Raw genomic sequence first — 20,472 nt, 5'->3', positions numbered from 1 at the left:
TTAAAACTATACCTAATCTTCCATCTTCTAATGACATTTATTATTTTAGTGGTAGTTAAATTTACCTAAATATCCATATCCATAACTAACCTTCCTATAAAAGCCATGACACTCCACAAAGCTTAAATTAGAAAAATGTTATTTTTTCATTTACTAACTTTCTTTGTGATATTTGCTTCCGTTCGGACTAATAAACCAGATATAATCATACCAGGGTTGAATGAGGTAAGTTCCAAAAATTATATTTATTAGAATCAATCTAATGGAGGAAACGAGTTAAACTAGGCTGAACAAAAGGAATATACAAAATGCCTTATAGGTGAGGAAAAAAAAAATTCAGTCGCATTAGGAGTGGGATGCGGTATACAATGTTTTTTGCGAGTTACTGGATCGATTGGCAAAAATAAAATTAACCTAAAAAGGTTGTTTGAAGAGTATACGGCTGAGATGAGACGAGAATCGGTCCCCATCGAGCCAAAAGACCAAAAAAAAGCGAAAGATATGGAAGATAAGTTCTTTAAAGAATTCGACGCAAGTTGCTCCTCCCTCAAGGACACAGATAAGTGTGAATTAGGCTTTAAGGTAGAATTATGTTTGACGGACGTAATTGAAAAATTTTCAAATGAAAAAGTGTAAAAACAATGTACAATGAATTAAAAAAGAAAAGCTAAAAATAAAAATTGTTCATTCCAAAAATATAATTGTGTTTTATTTACACATATTGAAGATACATATAATATAAAAAGAATTACATAATAGTATTTACTTTTAAATTTTACATGTCTTTTTAATTTTACATGATCTTTTATAAATAATGCCATGCTTATTTTGCCATGAGTTTTTAATGGAAATTTACTTTACCAAAATATCCACGAGAACACTTTCTATAAAAGCCATGGTATTCCACAAAGTTGAAATTAGAAATGATATACATATTGTCATTTTGTGACTTTCTTGGCAATATTCGCTTACTGCGCATTTGCATTATTCACCGAGAGACCTTTGGCTCTACCTTCAGGGTTGAATGAAGTAAGATCCAAAAATTATATGTATTTAAATCAATCTAATGGAGGAAACGGGTTAAACAAGGCTGAACAAAAGGAATATACAAAATGTCTTATGGGTGAGGAAAAAAAGATCCCAACGCATTCGGAGTAGGATGCGGAATACAATGTCTTTACAAGTTACTGGATCGATTGGCAAAAATAAAATTAACCTAGAAAGGTTGTTTGAAGAGTATACCGGAAAAGAGAACAATCTGGAAGATAAGTTGTTTAAAGATTTCGACGCAGGTTGCTCCTCCCTCAAGGACACAAATAAGTGTGAATTAGGCTTTAAGTAGAATTGTGTTACGTAATGCCATGCCTATGTTGCCATGAGGTAACTAGTGCGGAAATAATGACATTAAATATATTAATGGAAATTTACTTTACCTAAATATCCATGAAAAAACTTTCTATAAAAGCCATTGTACTCCACAAAGCTTAAATTAGAAAAATGTTATATTTTCAATTACTAACTTTCTTTGTGATATTTGCTTCCGTTCGGACTTATAATCCAGAAATCATACCAGGGTTGACTGAGGTAAGTTCCAAAAATTGTATTTATTATAATCAATCTAATGGAGGAAACATGTTAAACTAGGCTGAACAAAAGGAATATAACATATGCCGTACAAGTGAGGAAAAAAAAAATTCAGTCGAACTAGGAGTGGGATGCGGAATACAATGTTTTTTGCGAGTTACTGGATCGATTGGCAAAAATAAAATTAACCTTAAAAGGTTGTTTGATCAGTATACGGCTGAGATGAGACGAGCATCGGTCTCCATCGAGCCAAAAGACCAAAAAAAAGATAAAGATATGGAAGATAAGTTCTTTAAAGAATTCGACGCAAGTTGCTCCTCCCTCAAGGACACAGATAAGTGTGAATTAGGCTCTAAGGTAGAAATATGTTTGCAGAAGGTAATTGAAAAATTTTCAAATGAAAAAGTGTAAAAACAATGTACAATAAATAAAAAAAGAAAAATTAAAAATAAAAATTGTTCATTCCAAAAATATAATTGTGTTTTATTTACACATATTGAAGATACATATAATATAAAAAGAATGACATAATAATATATACTCTAGACATTAAGTTATTTAAAGTCTTTTTAATTTTACATGATCTTTTATACATATTGTCATGCTTATTTTGCCATGAGTTTTTAATGGAAATTTTCTTTACCGAAATATCCACGAGAACACTTTCTTTAAAAGCCATGGTACTCCACATAATTGAAATTAGAAATGTTATAATGTCAATTAGTGACTTTCTTGGCAATATTCGCTAAGATATATTCGCTTGCATTATTCACCGAGAGACCTTTGGATCTACCTCCAGGGTTGAATGAAGTAAGATCCTAAAATTAAATTTATTTAAATCAATCTAATGGAGGAAACGGGTTAAACTAGGCTGAACAAAAGGAAGTTAAAAAATTTCTTATGGGTGAGGAAAAAAAGATCCCAACGCATTCGGAGTAGGATGCGGAATACTATGTCTTTACAAGTTACTGGATCGATTGGCAAAAATAAAATTAACCTAGAAAGGTTGTTTGAAGAGTATACGGCTGAGATGAGACGAGAATCGATCCCTATCGGAAAAGAGAACGATCTGGAAGATAAGTTGTCTAAAGATTTCGACGCAAGTTGCTCCTTCCTCAAGGACACAAATAAGTGTGAATTAGGCTTTAAGTAGAATTATGTTACGTAATGCCATGCCTATTTTGCCATGAGGTAACTAGTGCGGAAATAATGAAATTAAATATTTTAATGGGAATTTACTTTACCTAAATATCCATAACAACACTTTCTATAAAAGCCATGGTACTCCACAAAGTTGAAATTAGAAATGTTTTATTGTCAATTAGTGACTTTCTTGGCGATATTCGCTTATGGCGCATTCGCATTATTCAAAGAGAACCCTTTGGATCTACCTCCAGGGTTGAATGAAGTAAGTTCCAAAAATTATATTTATTTAAATAAATCTAATAGAGGAAACGAGTTAAACTAGGCTGAACAAAAGGAATATACAAAATGCCTGCTGGCTGCGGCAAAACAAAATCCCAAAGCATTCGGAGTGGGATGCGGAATACAATGTTTTTTTCAAGTTACTGGATCCATTGGCGAAAATAAAATTAACCTAGAAAGGTTGTTTGAAGAGTATTCGGCTGAGATGAGACGAGACTCGATCGCTAGTCGGTCGGACGCCATCGATCCAAAAGACGCAAAAAAAGAAAAGGATCTGGAAGATAAGTTGTTTAAAGACTTCAACGCAAGATGCTCCTCCCTCAAGGACACAAATAAGTGTGAATTAGGCTCTAAGGTAGAATCATGTTTGAGGGACGCAATTGAAAAATTTTCAATTTAAAAAGTGTAAAAACAATGTACAATAAATAAAAAAAGAAAAATTAAAAATAAAAATTTTTCATTCCAAAAATATAATTGTGTTTCATTTACGCATATTGAAGATACATATACTATAAAAAAATTACATAATAATATATACTTTTGACATTATGTTATTTAAGGCCTTTTTCAATTTTACATGATATTTCATACATAATGCTACTTATTTTTCCATGAGGTAACTAGTGCGGAAATAATGACATTAAATATTTTAATGGGAATTTACTTAACCTAAATATCCATAACAACACTTTATATAAAAGCCATGATCCTCCACAAAGTTGAAATTAGAAATGTTATATTGTCAATTAGTGACTTTCTTGGCAATATTCGATTATTGCGCATTCTCATTATTCACCGAGAGCCCTTTGGATCTACCTCCAGGGTTGAATGAAGTAAGTTTTAAAAAATATATTTATTATAATTTTCCCAATCATGGATAAGAATTAATCTAGAATGAAAAAAATGAATTCATTCGATGCGTCAAAAAGGAAGAAAAACAAGGTCCCGTCGATCCTCCAGGGGCGTGCAAGAGTCAATGTTTCTTGCAAGCTACGGGTTCGATTGGCAATGATAAGATCAATATGAGAAAGATTTGGGAAAAAGCTGGGGCTATAGATAAGCTTATTCTACCTGGCGTTTTTAGGCAGAATAAAGAATACAAAAAAAAAGAAAAGGAGTTCTTAAAAGCTTTAGAGGCCGATTGCTCCTCACTCAAGGGCACTGGAAGGTGCGAATTGGGCAAAAAGGTAGAAGATTGTTTTAGTAAAAAGGTCATTGTCTTTAAGACACTTAAAAAATTTGAAACAAATTAAAAGAAAAAGGCAAAACACAAGTGATAATAAAAAAAATCTCATATTTCAAAATAAAAATATTTCACTCTTAATTTGTACAGTTTATTTTGTTCTTATAAATAAATATATATACATTTTTAAACGATTTAGTTTGTTGGCGATTTGGTGAAAGTCATTAGGTTTTATGTTTTATAGTGTTAAAATGGCAATCCTTTACAGATTAAGAAAAAACGATTGACAATGACTCAGTTTTATTATTATTTATTTTATTTTTGTTCTCCTGTCAAAAGGGGAATACAAAATGCAGCTTCTGGGAGGGATGCGGGCTCCCTAATTGTCTGAATGCCTACGAAAATATACGCATATAGAATCTACCTACCTTTTCCGTCCGGCAGTCGTTGACTGCTTTATTTATGAGATTTCCACGGTGGTTGAAAATGCAGTTCAATAAAAAAATCAAATTTCACTTTGGTGGAAAAGCAAAAGTTAATTGCCCGACAGGAGCAGTTGCATACAACAATTGAATTCATTTATCATGCTTAAACTTTTGCATGGAGCGCGTGGAAGCAATTTACAAAACAAAAAAATAATGAAACGAAATTCCAATTGAGGGCGTGCCAAAACGAACGCCTTGGGTGGTACTATGGGGATATAAAAAAACAAACAGCTACAAAAAATCGACGAGCTATCAGCGGGTGGTCACTCTAATTTTTTACGTGACATCGGCATTAACAAAAGAACAAAGAAAAATGGGAGTAAGTATAAGTAGTGGGTGGTAGAGGCGGGGTCCTTTCATGGCGATTACAAATCAGCAAGAAGGCGCCAAAAAGTATGCAGTTCCAGACAAAAATCACAGTAAAATCACTTTTTCCCAGCGATTTCGGAATTGCCTTGGCATGTAATTGAATGGGCGTGGGTGGTTTGGAAAGTTCACGGTATCGAGGACTTCAAGGATATGGGACATCGTCGTTTGACTTTTTTCGTGGATATTGCAAGTTCGTTCGTCACTGGGATTTGAACTCGTGAGAGGTTATTATACAACAATAATAAAATTATTGTTAAAATTTATACTGAGTATAATCGAGGTTTTATAAAAAAAATAAATAAATCCCCCCTCTTTGTAAGGAATTCCATCCTTGAGTTCTCTTCTCCTTTGTTATCTCCTTCCCCTTTTTTTTTGTCTTCTTTTCCGCTTTGTCTGTCAACCCATTTCCTGCCGCCAATAATTAAAGTAATTGCTACATTTCTGCCACTTCCCTTTGTAGGTCTCCTCCTGCCAGTTTTCCCCGGTGGAGCCCGGCACTCTAGACGTTGTCTTTGCCAAAAAAGGAAACTATTTTAAAAAGGCAAAACTACTTTGGCTTTAATTGCAACTAGCCCGCACTCTTGGCCGCCCCCGTTCACTGGCTCCGCCGTGTTGCCAGCCACTCCCCAGGGCTGTCCAATTGTCTAAATGTCCGACAACATTGTAGTTCTTGTTGCCCGGCTTGGCTTCGATGTGGGTCCGGAGTCCCTAGTCCTGAGTCCTTAGTTCTCAGTCCTGAGTGTAATGTCCTTTCTGAACGGGAACATGTTCTGTGTGTAGGGGCAGCAGCTACAGTGGGCTTCCGTTTGCATGCAATTCGCTAAGCTGCTTAAGTTTTACGTTCAAAGCAAAGGGATACACTGAGAGAAATTTAGTTACTTAGGACACGGTAGGACTAACGTAAAATACATTGTAAATAATCTCTTGATTATTCAAAAATGGTAAGAAATTTTTGAAGTTTTGCTAAGGGTTTTGAATTTTTTGAGAATTGTTGGGTATTAATTATTTAAATTAGTTCAACATTATAGTATTCTTAATGGCTTTCAGCTATAAATCTAAATACAATCTTAAAATATTTTTGATCAAGCTATCTGTATTTCTTAAATTACTCTACATAAAGTGATAATCAAATTATTCAGAATGTTTATTGACTCTCTTAGCTTTTTAGATTGTTTTCCTTATTCCCATAAAGATAAAGATTTAAATAGAATAAATTCAAATTTTACTTTATTCATTTAAATTAAATTTTTAAGACCATTTATTTTTCTGGAAATGTAGGCCAAGAACTAGACGTAAGCTCTGTGCGTGTTAATGATGGCTTGAGCTGCCATTTGTGGCCTGTTGGGTTGTTGCCTGTTGCCTGGTCCAGGGGCACGTAAAAATCAATGTCACCGCGTTGTTTGCTGTTTGTTTTCGGTTAACATTCCTTGGTTCCGGATCCGTTGCCATTTCCCTGTCCTGTCCGGCCCTGCCCTGCCCATCCCATTACCATTTCCATTTCCACATCCATCCCCGCAACGCCCCCACTCTACTAAAACCGCTGTCTGTGATTTCCCTGGCCGTTGTAATGGCAGCCGCTGCAATTTTCCTCTGCCAAAAGCTGCAAAACTTTCAACGCAAAAAAGGAAAAACAAAAAGTTTTTCACTTAAACTTCGCCGCAATGCACCAGAGGAGAGTTCCTCTGTAGTCAGAAGCCGAAAGCGAGAGAGTTCCTGAACAGAACGTTCTGAAATAATGGGTATTATTACTTTTAAATTGTGTTGGTGACGCAAAACGGAAGTGGATCGTGGATTCTTTATTGATACGGTCTCGGACTTCCTGTGAAAATTATTTGCTAAACTTGAGTCATTCCCAAAGGGTATCGGTATTTTTGACAAGGGATTTTTGCAGTTGCTTTCAGATTGTTTTGTTTTTTATGATTTAAAGATAAGATGAATAAAAACATTACTATACTATATAATAATAAATAATAAAACTATTTCTGCTCACTGGCTAGACTCTATACTGAGAGTATTTGAAACTCCGTTTTTCCCATCTAGGTATCAAATTTCGAGTCCCGTAGTGCTTTTCATAATTCCCACGTCGAGGCACTCCCAACGCCGATCGAAAGAGTGCCTGCACTTAAAATTTGTTTAAACTTAAGTGGTTAATTATCTTGAACGGTTGCGTGCCAGTCGAAGACCAGACTAGGCCACGTCGCGTCTGCTACTGTAAGCCAAAGAGCTCACCTCTCTGGAACCACCCCTAGTGCATAGCGCGGATGCCCCGGTGCACCCCTATAATTAGTTTTCATAATTTTATTTTATTTTATATCACTGCGCTTTAGAGAGCCGCCTGTCTATCTATCTGTCTGGCTCATGTTACCGTCACAATTTCTATTTCAAACATTTCAAATGTTTCGGCCCGCATGAGAAGTTGTTTTTATCATTCTGAAAATTAAAACAAAATATTTACATTAGCCATAAGTTGGGAGTGAAAAGTTAGGTGAAGCGTTCTCATTGCTCCTTTGCTTGAATTAAATTTTCACAGAATTTCCTTTTTTTGCCAAATTTGGCTGCTCTGTTTCTGGCTTGCTAATTTTCTTGGAGCTTTGCAGCTTCACTTTTTTCAGTTTTCTTTGTTGCTGCTGCAGTTTATGACAACTTGACGGACACTTTGAATTATGCATGACAACGTCGCGTCTAGGTTTTAGCTTTATGCATAACAATGGGGGCCTGAGAGCAACTTAATGGCACAACATTGTCTTCGCCGAAATGCTAATGCTAATTTGCATTGGTTGCGCACTCAAACTTTCGAGTAGGCGTTGGAGCGTGGACAACAGAAATGTGTATAGCTTTTGAGGAAAGGGTTTTCTTCGGAGTTACAATAGTACATACATAAATTTAAAATTAGGCACTTACCGGCTTAAGCAAATTATTTTAAAGTTAACTTGTTCAGGTGAAAGAAATATGACTTTAATTTAAGAGTTTAAGCAAGTTTAATCATCATCATAGATTAATTCAAAAAACCAACATTTGATACTCCCACTTTGAACATTTTTGTAGATCCTATACCTAATGGGTTATATCACGTTCTGAGAAACTTAATTTATGGCCCCATTATAGGACCCCAATGAGGTGACTCCCTTTAATTATGCTCGTAAGCTTCAATCGTTAAGAGTGAGCTCCTCGATTTAATTAGCTAAAAGCTCCTGCAGCTGCGCCACCTTCTTCTTGTCCCGGACCAATATCAACTGGCTTGATCTAGGCCCCTGGCAGTCAGTCGTCATAAAAATATATATATGCATCCCAGCAGACACGATATTACCATACATAGTCTTATATAATATGGAATACGGTTGCTGGCGACATCCTTCCCATGGTACACTTAATAACTTAATTAACTACAGTAGCGAGGAGATAAAAATCAAGCGCAAAATTAACAGGAATCTGCGCACAAAACGGAGGTGGCAATAAAAATACGTCAAAAGCCGAAAGCCAAAAGCGAAAAATAAATAAAAATCGGAGCCCCTGATGGAGAAAGCAGAAAAACATAAAAAATTAAGCAATTACGTGCACGCAGGCCAAAGGATGTGATCAGGAAATGCACAACAGACTTTTATTTGCGTCATTTTGTCATCATCATCATCATGGTAAAGGGGAAACCCCAAAGTCCCGACAAATATCCTGGGTCCTTTTGGAATATATATGTAGAATCAGGAAATTAAAGCAACATGAGACAAATCACCAACCAAAATCCAAAAATGACAGAAAATGGAACAAAAAGGAACAAGTTGCGTGTCTTAAATTCGCCATGAAAATGTCACACAAGTGAAGAAGGCGGAGTGAGTGAGGAGGCCTAGAAAAGGAGACTGACAGACAGGACAAGGCAGGACATGCGTGTCCTTTGTTTTTATGTGCCACGCCCCGCGCTCTGCCGAAACCGCACTGCCATTAATGGCAGACAGGGAACGCTTGAGGTTAGGTTCATTTGCTCTAAATCTTTTAAATGCCTTTATTTAGACTAAAAGCGTTGGAGCAGACGTGCCAGCCCAGTTTGGATTGTGTATATTGGATAGAGATGACAGTTTGGCTTTTACTCTGAAGTCTAACATTGTTTTTTTTTCTAAAAATATATACAAAATAGAATTTTAAAAAAGTAAAAGGCTTTGCTCTTGCCATAAAGCTTCATTCCTAAACAAGGCTAGGTCATATTTTGTGAAAATATGTTTTATTTTTATTTGTTCTATTATTCGCACCACTGGTACAAATATTTGTATGTATTTGTGAGATGAAGCTCCTTCTGCCAGGACGAAAGTTTGTCTGCTTCGGTTAAGTGTAAGCGACGCAGGCAAAAGTGTTTTCCGCTTCTTGTTTTTCCGTTTTTTTTTGCAGAGAGCCTAAGAATCCTTCGGCTTCATTCTGTAACGTTTTGTTGGCTTTAATGTCTCGTTCGCATGTCCTTGCCATGTCCTGGTCTAGAGGACCCAATGGAGGGTTCTCAGCTGGTTTGCGTGCTGTTTGCGGCGCGTGTAAATATTTTGTTTTACAGCTCGGAGTAGAGCCAGCAGCCCCCTAAGAACATACATACACGACTAATAGACTTGCCCGTAGGTGTCTCAATTTTCTAAATAGTTGGAGGTCCTTCCCCTGCCTCCCCTGTCTCCCGCTCCCCACCATCGAATCCTTGAGCAAACAAAACCGCAAACACACACATCCTCACAACGTTTTGCAATTTTCAAATCAATGCGGACACCGCACACAAACACATGCAAAGCATATTTCTTATTTGCTTGGGACTCCGGCCGGGACCTTTTTTCGGCCAGGACCAGATTCAAAGGACTCTGCCTGGGAGGATCCTTTGTTGGTTCATCAAATTGAAGCTTAAGTTTCAGCAGCCATTACATTTGTTGTTCTTTATCAATGGAAAGCTTTTGTGGGATCCCGAGGGTTTGTAAAAAGGAAACCCTCGGGTAAGCCCCGAATAATGCTGGGTTCGAGATGAGGTCCTTCTGACTGGTATAAGCGATGTACTTTCGGATATAGTTTACTTTTTAATGGAGGATAAATTTTATTAAAGGCTAGTTGAAGGTTTAAAAGATGTTTGATGGGGATGCAAAAATTAACAGAGCCTCCCATTAAGGACTTTAATGAGAAAAATTTAATAGTAGTACACAGATTTTTTGAGAAATTTTTAGCTAAAATATTTTATTATATTTCTCATATTTGCTCATTAAAATCTGTTTGCCAAATTCTTAAAGATACCCACAAGGCGAGCAAACTACAGCTGCTCCTTGTCCGAAAATTGTGCAATTACAGTTTACAAATCTTGTGCACAACTCAGTGCACATGAAACACCATCAATAAAATTAGGGCAAGGACCAAGCTAAAAACACTCCACTACAGCAGCCACACAAGAGCGATTCTTTATGGTTGTAAAAAAGCATTTATTAAAAATTCTCAACGCAAATCCCAACGCTTGTCCCTTAAATTAAAACAACATCATTTTGATTGAATGTCCGGGACTTGAGACTTTGGGATTCCTTTCGGCCGCACAACATATGCTGTCCCGGCTACCTATTGTCTACCTAGATTTTCTTTTATTTTTTTAATTTTATTATACAAAAGGAAAAATTGTTGGTAGAAAAAGAACAAAAAAGAAAACACAGAGGGCGAGGCGAGAGGGCCAGTTGGTAAATTGCATTTTTCAACCGCGTAGACCGCAGAACCCGAGGAGTGGAAAATGTATATAAATTGACTTCTTTATTGTGGCGTTTGCCTTTAATTTCACAGAACGCCACTCCGAGTGGAGTCTTAGAAAACAATTTACCACCTAAGAAGCCGCAGACGCAGCCGCAGAAGCTAAAGATGAATCTGAAACTCAACCTCGACCTCCGAAACCACCGAACTGATTGAATTTTACGCTTCATTTAAATTGAATTTATTACAGGAGGCCCTGACTGCCTCTCAGGTGGGTTCCATTAGGAGGACGCCTGCTGGAAATCATAATTAATAGACCCGAATATATTTCAAAAAAAGAAGCAGAACAAACTTCCAGCTAAGAGCTTTTCCCTGAGCCTAACAAATTTCCACGCTTATTTCAATTACCTCTCAGGTTGAACCTCTGGAATTCTCTGACACTTTATCATAACCCCGACATGCCGTTGGATTATGTCTGTGCCGGGAGATATGTATGTGCTCCAATTTGTTTGGTACTTTATTGGGTTCCTTTCCTGCTCTCCCCACTTTCCCCCCTTTCCAGCCATCAGCTCAAGCTGACTTTATTTCTATTTTTTTCTCTTTTTTTTTTTTGTTTTAGCCAATATTGTTTTAGCCGCTTGGTTTGTTTCACGTGTTTACCTTGGCTGGCAAGCTTTTTTGTTTTTTGTCAGTATTTTCTGTTACAATAATGCAAGGGAAGTTTTTACTTTTTTTGGGTCTTCTTGTTTCAGAGTTTTTTTTGCTCTGGATTTTTTTTTTGGGTTAACAGGTTGTCAGTGCGCCCCACTTACTCTGGGTGGGGGAGTACTGGTATGGGGAGTGTATCTGGAGCTCCTTAAAGCCGCCCACTCCTTGTAACTTTAAGAGGAGTGTTTGCAGCTCTCCGGGTTTCGAGTTTGCCAGCGGAAACACACCTACCACCTACCACGAGTGGGGCATCATCAATCAATCAGCCTTCGGCAGAGCAACTTGGGACCAGAGTCATCAAGTCAAACCAGCTGACAGTTGAGTTGGAAGATCACGAATCAAATGGTAATCAAGATGGTTCCACCGAAAGCATTCTGGGTTGGTTCGTAAATATGCAAATTTTTGCAATGCGAATCAACCTTTATCCGGATGGCTCAATGCCGGCAAATAACGAATTATTTTGCGGGCTGATGCAAATGAAATATCAATCCACGCTTACCATTTCACTTTAAAATTGTCCCCATTTCGTGTTATTTAACCTCCCATTGTTCCATGTATGTATGTGTGGTCTGGCCTAATAAAAAAATTAAATTTAATTACCAGCCACAAAACTAATTTGAAACTTTATCTCTGCATCGGCAGTCGGACGGGCGGATAGGCGGACAGTCGGCACAGGCACGAGTCTCCTGGCATTATCCAACATAAATTCCATATTGCGTGCCCAAATGCTATTTGTTCTATCTCTCGGAAAGCACCACACTAGTCACTCAGTCAGTCGAATGGATGGACGGATGGGTGGATCGGTCGGTGGGTCATTCGGTCCACAGTCTCAGTACCATTCCCAGACCCCTTGTCAGTCAGCAAGTTAGTTAGAGACACGTTTCCCTTTGGCTCTAACCAAATACATTTCACCACTTTTCCGTTTTATTCTCCCTGCTTTTCATACCCATTTGACTGAGGGGTATTAGTATTGGATGGATAGTTGGAATTTGATAAAGAAAAGGGTACCCAGAGGCATAAAATATTTTTAATCTTGATGTGGAGATGAGTTTATCCAAGCATGTGATCTATCATCTATCATGAAGTTAATATTTTTTATTAATTGGTATACAGGACTATAAAAAAGGGTTGCTCAATTAATATTCTTGGCTTTGTCAGTTTAGTTAATGCAGATTAATGTTTAAAGGTGACCTCAACAACCGGGATTGGTGACTCCGATGTACTAGGTATCTTTCAGTCGCCACCAATCCTACAATTGTCCTATTTTTTCGGTTCTGCCATTTTCACACACACATGTATTCTAGCATGCATTTTTGTGGTTGTCTCTCAAGTCTCCTCCCACCTCTGCACCTCCTAACCCACCACTTCGGAAAAGCTGCTGGAAAATGGGGAAAAGCAGGAGGCTGATTGCCTACGCACTGGGTTTCTGGGAACTCTCACTAACTAACTGGCCATGGTCGAAATGTTGTTGTGGCCTATTGTGCAGTACGTGCCGCAGGCTAATGCTCTTTCCTGGCCAAAGTGTGAGACTTTTGCTGTTGATTTAATTGGCCTTGCGGTGGTAGGGATAGATATACAACATTCTACAAATGTATCTAGATACATGGAAGTGTTGAAGTATTATATTCGGTTTCGATGGTTTGTTGTGGTCGAAGAAATCCAGAAGTTTCCTCACCCACTTTATTGCCAATTAAATTCCTGACTTCTATAGTTGAATTTTTGTTTATGAGCATTTAAGTAATTTTCGGAATAGTCCATGGATTTATCGATTTTTTATTATTACCCTTTGGCAGAGGCTTAGCTTTGTATCGTAAATTATCGGTTAGTTTGGCACCGTTATTGTCAATTGCTCAATGTCGTAAAAATCAATTTGTGCAACAGTACAATTCCCCCATTTTTTCATTTTACGATTTTTCCAATTAAACAAATTACCCAAACAACCGTTTTGAACTGTAAAATGCACAACAGATACTTTTATTTAAAAATAGTTGCGTGGAGTGTGGAAGTGGCAGTGGAAAGTGGCACGCGTTGGCAGGATTTTTAAACTGGGTTCCGGATTCAATCAAGACCCGCATACTTGGCCTGAGCCCATCAAATTTAATTTACAATAAAAATTCCAATTGTTTGGCGGCGTTGATTTAAATAGTTTTGAAAAATTTAATTACGCCGCACAAGGCACCCACACCTCATCGCTATGTCCTCAGAGTGGGAGGGATGTTTGTTTGATAAATGAATTGTTTGATAAACGACAAAATGCAACGAAGTGCAACGAATTGTGCCCGGCTTGCCTTTTTGTGAAATAAAAATTAAATTACTTGGTGCATTTTTCTTAGGAATTTCCGCTAGTTGGCGGTTGACAAAAACATGGTTCGCTCGATTTTTCAACTTTTCAGCGCACATGTCTGCGGACAGCGACCTCTATAGCCTCCGACCTCTGATCCGGCGCGGCGCGGCGTTGCAACCAAGACCCAATGGATTCATTGTGGCTGGGTCCCGGGATGACCTGACCGGGCCGATGCCGCTGGGAAGTTGGCCGTGTCAACCAAAGTGTTATTAATGGCTTGTTTTTACTAAATTTATTGCTTGCTATTTATTAATTTATTGACTTTTAATGCAATTAGATAAGAGAAAAGTGCATTTCGGTGGCCATCTCGTGTGTAACTTTGGGTCTTTCAGTTCATTTTTCTTTGCCGTATGACATGTGTAATATGCAATGCAGCTGCCTGATAAGAAAATTGTTTAAAACCACAAGCTACCATATTTTTTAATTATAGAGGACTTGGATTTTCTTGTCTCGTGTCGCCTATGATTTTAGCATTTAAGATATACAACATGATTTGTCCATCCGATTTAACTATTTCGCAATATTGTTGACTAAAGGCGTAGCTTTTTAAAGACTTTGTTTTTGTGGTAATGCTATAATTTATTTCCCAAAATATTTGGCTCTGGGTCTGAACGTATATCTTCACTAATTTTCCAACGGTTGTCATAGTAAGATAAAACTAGAGACACAGTCCATAGCCAAATAACATTGATTGATGGTGTTTACACAGTTACGAGCTCTTGCTGAAACTTTTTAGATACGAAAAAAACATATATACAGATATATTTCCATAACCTGATTTTCAATATTAAATTGTTTGTTTTTACGTTTGCTTGTTTTCGCTTTCCCAGGCCTAGGCCCAGGCGGTGGCCCGACCCCACCAGGCTAGGCACTTAGGGCAAAAACATGTCACACTCTTGGCTTTGTTCTGTTTGTTTCGTTTCGGTTCGGTTCGCCAATCAATAACAATTTAAAAGCTGTTCCGACAACATGTCTCCCCCCGGACAGCCACACCTCTCGATTTTTCCGATTTTCCTTAAACATTTTCCTCCCTTCAGCCACCAAAGAACAGATTGCAGCAATTACACAACACGCCATGCAACCGAAGCAAACAACTTTGCCAAAGACAAGCGCCATATTGTGGGGACTCTGGGATCCGATCGAATGGTTTGGGATGGGCTGGGACTCGATGGGATGGTGGTCCACCCCATCAGCTCGAAGCGAAAATTTTATGTCACATTTGTGTCACACGCCGAACAGCCGAAAAATGCCAAAGAAATAAGCTGCAAAAGCGATGGCAAGGCAGCAAAATATAAATAGCCACCCAAATGCGACAAAACACCATAAAAGTTTAACATTAATTTTGACATAGACGGCAATAGCATATGTGGGTGGCAAAAGGAACAATGTGAGTAATTCCTTTTAAGAAAAAAAAATCTAAATTGTCTAAGGAAATTTGTAAAAAATATTTTAGAAAAGTTTCATTTCTTAGTCTGAATTTTTTTATTCTTCTTCTTTTGACAAACAGAATTTGTAAAACAAAAATTTAAGATACTTTCAGGGGACCGAAGGATTGAAGAAATTTATGATTTAAGGTTAAATAGAATAAATTGTGTTTTTTAAGAAATGTTAATATTTTTTCTTCCATTTTTCTACAAATATGGACATTTTCTCTCTGTCATGTTGTTAAAAAAACACTTCCTAGTGGGAGTTGGGTCAACTTTTTTTTAGATAAAGCTCGAATGTGCGTGAGAACATCCCAAAAAGCATATCTTTGGCCAAAAAGGTCACTTTGCCACCCACAAGCCATCAACAAATGTTGGTCAGGGACCCGGCCTTTAACCTTTTAAGCCTTTTGAACTTTTACGAATTTCTTTTTATTTATTTTTTGGTATTTGGGTTTCGTGTACCTGTTGTTTTAATACAACATTCCTGTTTCGCTCTGGAATTACCAATTTCGTTTGGCTCTGGGACAGTGACGATTTCTATGTGGCTTTAACTGCCGCTGACGGTTGTGGTTTTTGGGTTCTGCGGCTTTTAGATACATTCCTCTAAACAATGTTGCAACATTTTGTGTACCTTTTTTTCTGGTTTTGCCAACGTAATTGTTAAAAAGTAATTTTCGATTTGTGAGCACGTTTTTGATACGGGAACATATTTTGTGCTAAGGTCATCATGGCGAGACCACAAATCAAATTGTCAAAATCCCACATCTGTTGATGTCTCTATAGCAGGATTGGATCATCATCGTGGAAAACAGGAACTTCTGTAACAGGGGCTACTGTATTTATTTGTTATTTTTTTTTGGTTTTTGATGATCAATGCAGGCCATCGAACAGCGGGAAGTAGCATTTGGCCCTGCTAATTATACCCGCAGGCCATGGGAACGGGAGAAAGAAGTTAAAAACCGAAAATGTATACTTTTTTGAGTTCTTCCCAAAAATTATGCACCCAAAATGCAACCGTTTTTGACTTATTACCTTCATTTGTATGCTGTTGTTGCTGTTCTTTTCGGGGGGTTGGGTAATCTCCTCGAGTTTCCTTTTGGCTGGTAGCCGTAATTACCAAATTATAGGCTTACCCTTTTGGCTGACTGATTAGATCCATTTACCAACAAAACAGAGGGAAAAAGTCAGGAGGAGAGTGCATTTGGCGGCCAACAACTGCGCCTAATAGACAAATTAACTTGCCCCTCATATTTTTCAGGTATCTCTTTTTCGTTTTTCTAGGACCATAGTTAGATCCGATAACATCTTGTAAATATTATGTAATTTTTTATAAACTCTCTATAATTGCAGGGGCCATGTTGTTAGAGTATTTGATTTATAAGTGGACATAATTTGCTGGTTGTTATGGTAAAGTTTCAGCTGGCTAGGCCAGAAAATAGTTTGGCTATCTTTGTAGGTACTATACTATCCTAAAGAGAGAAAATTTGTTAACATTAGGGGCTTAACTTTGAGACAATGTAACAAGATTTTACATTTTCTCGCACTCATTTCAAATTTGAGAAACATTCAAGCATTCCCCTCTGGCTTTTCAGTGCCTACTTAAACTTTATTGGATTACATTTGTTTATTCTGTGCCTTCATTTAAATACCCCGTCGATGATTTGCCAATGCCATGATCAGCTCAGCTTTTTTTAGTACTTGGTGTAAAATCGAAATGTTTTGAAACGCCAACTTGGGCAAGTATTTAGGTATTATCCCCATTCACCCAACTCTCCGTGTGTTTCGTTTTTTAATAGAGTTGTTAAGGTAAGTTGGGATAGGGAGGGGATGTTTTATAGATTTTTCGTGTTTCAACAACCGGCAACAACTTAAATCAATTTGAAATGTTCCGGCGTAAAGAGAGAGGCAGTTTTATGGCGTATTTTGAATGGGTTTTTCATTTCCCCAAATCCCAAGCAATTTATCACGGGAGGTAGAGTTAGAGGCACGCCCCGAGTGCGTTGACTATAAACAAACAATTAAAAGAATAAAAAGCGCAACGAAAACTAAAACTCAACACTTTCATTAAACATACGAGTAGAACCGAATCGGGCAACAATAAAATATCTTTATATGGCCATGAAAAGCTGTCATAACCAAGACTCTTTCAGTTTTTAGCACGGGCTGGGTGGGGTTAGTGATCAAAAATAAACAAACTGAAAAACTGAATGTGACTTAAATGATAAAAATGTCAGAAAAGTGTCAAATGACTTTGGACGAGGGCGAGGAATGATGATAAAGAGCTGTGACTAAGCGGCTCGTCTCCGATTTACGCCCCTCCATGCCCCAAAGACTTTTTCAAAAAAATGACAATAATTAAACTGAATGGCAGCCCTTTCTTTCCACTTTATGTCCCTGCACACTTCCGTCTTCCAGATCTGTGAGTTCGACTCCGGTTCCGTCCCCGCCTCCGCCTTTCTGGCGATCGGATTGCATTTCGGAGTCTGGAGTTTTCATTTCCCCATCTTTATTGCAACGCCCCCTGCTTCCTGCCTCTGGTGATCTTGGTTGCCTGCCTCTTGCCGCTTGATTTATGCGCCGACTTTACTGAAATTTCTGTATCTAAATGTGGCATTTAAGTTATCAACAACAACAAGATCCGCTGGGCTGGCCATCTGCCGCCTGGCGGGGAGCTGGCGTAAAAGTATTTGCCTCCAACTTCATTCCCTACACTCACAAAAGTCAGGTCTTTCGAGTGAGATTTCGAGGTAAGAAATTTGACTAAATATAACATGGAAATTTGTTATTAAATATAACATAAAAATATATATTTTTTAGTCTAGATAGAATGGGATTTAACTTGGTATAGCTCCATTTTTCCGAGTGCACTTTCAGTTTCAGTGCTCCTTTGTGAGAGCAGCAGTCCCTGAAATATTTCGCGGCATGATTTAGTTGCATTTCATGCACATCACACGCAACGGGATGGTCGGTGGGCTTGGGGGGCCTCTGAGGAGGCATGCGAGTTGCTGGCGTTGCTGGAATATCTCTTTGTTGGCCAGACCCCTCGGTTCTGGTTCCTCGGATTCTCGCTCCCCGCGTGGCTACCCCTCGAACAGGTCTCTGTCGTCCCGCTGGGCGCTGCTCTTGTGCCATATTTTTGCTCCAATATTTACGGCAAGAGTCCAATTCTCCAGCGGACTCATCAAAATAATCGCATACGCCGCCGCCTCGGTCCATTGGTTATGCAGTTTGTTGTGGCTTTGAGGCATATTTTACCAACACTTCTGATGTCCAGGGATCGCTTTGCTTGAAAGATGTTCTTGTAAATAAAGAGATTTCCACTCCACTAATGGGGGTTTAGATCTTTCTGTTCGGTTCTTTGGTAAATTATGGTCTAACTAGTGATGTATGCTTAAGTTTTCAAGATTTCTTGGGAGATTCTTCGAAGTTCTTAGGAGATTGTGTGTTTACACAATTAGTTAAGAATAAAGTATCAATTGAGAGATATTAGATGGTAATTTTTAACTCGATATATTTTTTTTCTTTAAATTTTAAATTGCTTATGCCGATTCAAAGCCACTTTCCTCTAGTTCCCTTAATCCATATGCCCCAAAAAACCTTTAGTAGCTCATTCCATATTTCTGTTTGCAGCTTGTCGAAATTTTGGCTTAATTCCTGTTGCATCTTTTTGTGTCGAATCTTGTCGAATCTCCAGGGGGCCCTTGGGCTTAAGCTTCAGAAAACATCTGCCTGCCAATCTGTCGCTGCCTGCCCCGATGATCCTGCCTGCTCACATCTCGTGTATTTTTTGCCGAATTCACTTTTTTAGCCTTCTTTTGATTTAAAAGCAGTACCAGGGCTCTTAATTATAATGTTGTGCCCATTGTTTTGGGGTCTTTACCTTTTTTTTGTTTGGAAATGAAATCACCTGCAGCGTTTTGATGGTTTTTCGTTTTGGGTTTCGAGCAGTTCCTGTTGTGTTTTTGGCATGTGTTTCATCTTAATCATATTTCGTGTAGTAAGGGCCCCAGAAACGGCAACGGAAATTTACTTAGTGCTAATGCCAGCTAATGAAGCTGATTCCGTGTCGGAGTCCGAGTTGGAGTCAAGCCTCGGATAGCAGCTCTGTTGGAGAGCTGGCTGCAAATTAGAGCGGCCTTTTAGTGGCCTGCTAATTAGCAAAGCTCTACATCGTGTTCGCAGCCATTGTTTGGCCACCTCCGACCCCTTTCGGGTTATCATAATTAACGGGCGCGAATCTCGGCCCGAAACACAATTGAAAGTGCTGTGGTTCGAGGCATAAACGAGGTCCATCCACCCACTCCACCCATCAGTACAAGAGAGTCCACCCATCGGGACACTTCCGCCGTTTCCTTTTCACTGCCCAGAGAGCAGCAGCCACTTGAACCGGACCCCACACACACAAACATCCAAACAAGCGTCGCATGACAGCTCCCGGACAGATATCCGGAGTCCGCTGTCCTCAGACCGTTGTGGAAAGTGCGGAAAGTCGCCGAAGAGGCCTTTGCAGCGCTGCGCGGTGACTGGCAAACAAAAAAGCATCCGAAACTCTTTTATTTTTCATAAAAATTGAATTAACTGTTATATTCTTTTAGGTGCTCTACAAAAAATAGGACTTTATACTCGGTTACCATATACATTTTTACCAAGTTTCAAAGGAATAGTTTACCAAGAAAAAGTGACTTGGTAACCTATTTTTTTTACTTACTTAAAAAAGAGCATTTAAAACTTGGTCTAGTCAACCGTAACATTCTCTTCTATATATAGAATAAAATCATATTTTTTGTCAGCGCCTTTAGTCGCGACATTTTTGTCAGCAAGTGGCTGGGCCTTCCTAGGATTTCAGATGAAAAGTGCAGGCCACCGTCCGTGGTACTCGTAGGGAATCTGGATTCTTAGTTGTGGATTTTGGATTCTGGGATCTGGGATTCTGGGGGGAATGGAATGGAAGTCAAGTGCTGACAGGTCTGAAGCGGCCTGCGGCTGATTATATGCCGACGATGCCCCTGATGGCTACTGTTTGTTTACCCTCCTGCGTCCAGTTGAGGGGAAAAAATGGAAAAAAAATCGGAAAAAATGATGCATGATTTACAAATTTAGACCGCTTGAGCCCTCGAACTGCCCGTGGCTGTAATGCCAGTGGTGTCTGGTGTCTCTGATGTCTCCTTGTTTACACAACCAACTGCGTGTGGCTGGCCCTGGGTGTTATTTCGAGTGTGTTGTGTTGTGGTCTGGTCCACTTCAGGGGATTTGTGAGATTAACGTGTT

At 38.6% G+C, this 20,472-nt stretch overlaps 1 protein-coding gene and 3 long non-coding RNA genes across 5 annotated transcripts in view; all 4 read left to right on the top strand.

The window, feature by feature from the left end:
- The first annotated feature begins 12 nt into the window (after window positions 1-12).
- On the top strand, window positions 13-414 carry LOC26514372. The gene is made up of 2 exons (XR_001408871.3): window positions 13-225; window positions 286-414. It is a non-coding gene; the product is annotated as an uncharacterized LOC26514372 (long non-coding RNA).
- Window positions 415-1,116: 702 nt separating this feature from the next.
- On the top strand, window positions 1,117-1,775 carry LOC26514436. The gene is made up of 2 exons (XR_001408872.3): window positions 1,117-1,584; window positions 1,645-1,775. It is a non-coding gene; the product is annotated as an uncharacterized LOC26514436 (long non-coding RNA).
- A 585-nt stretch (window positions 1,776-2,360) lies between these two features.
- LOC116655848 lies at window positions 2,361-3,456 on the top strand. The gene is made up of 3 exons (XR_004310928.2): window positions 2,361-2,394; window positions 2,455-2,992; window positions 3,053-3,456. It is a non-coding gene; the product is annotated as an uncharacterized LOC116655848 (long non-coding RNA).
- A 280-nt stretch (window positions 3,457-3,736) lies between these two features.
- The window catches only part of LOC116655834, a 43,012-nt gene continuing 26,276 nt past the window's right edge, over window positions 3,737-20,472 (top strand). Inside the window, exons 1-2 of one of the 2 annotated variants that reach the window (XM_044714918.1) lie at window positions 3,737-3,842; window positions 3,903-4,303. In XM_044714918.1, coding sequence (XP_044570853.1) covers window positions 3,741-3,842; window positions 3,903-4,262 — 462 coding nt within the window. In that variant the 5' untranslated portion in view covers window positions 3,737-3,740 and the 3' untranslated portion in view covers window positions 4,263-4,303. Of the gene's footprint in view, window positions 3,843-3,902; window positions 4,304-20,472 lie in introns of those variants that run through there. The other variant, XR_004310909.2, reaches the window with a different exon arrangement.

Source organism: Drosophila ananassae, chromosome 2R (genome assembly GCF_017639315.1).
Source record: "Drosophila ananassae strain 14024-0371.13 chromosome 2R, ASM1763931v2, whole genome shotgun sequence".
Taxonomy (NCBI): Eukaryota; Metazoa; Arthropoda; class Insecta; order Diptera; family Drosophilidae; genus Drosophila; species Drosophila ananassae.
Note: the sequence above shows the minus strand (reverse complement) of the source record. Positions and strands in the feature narration are given on the sequence as shown.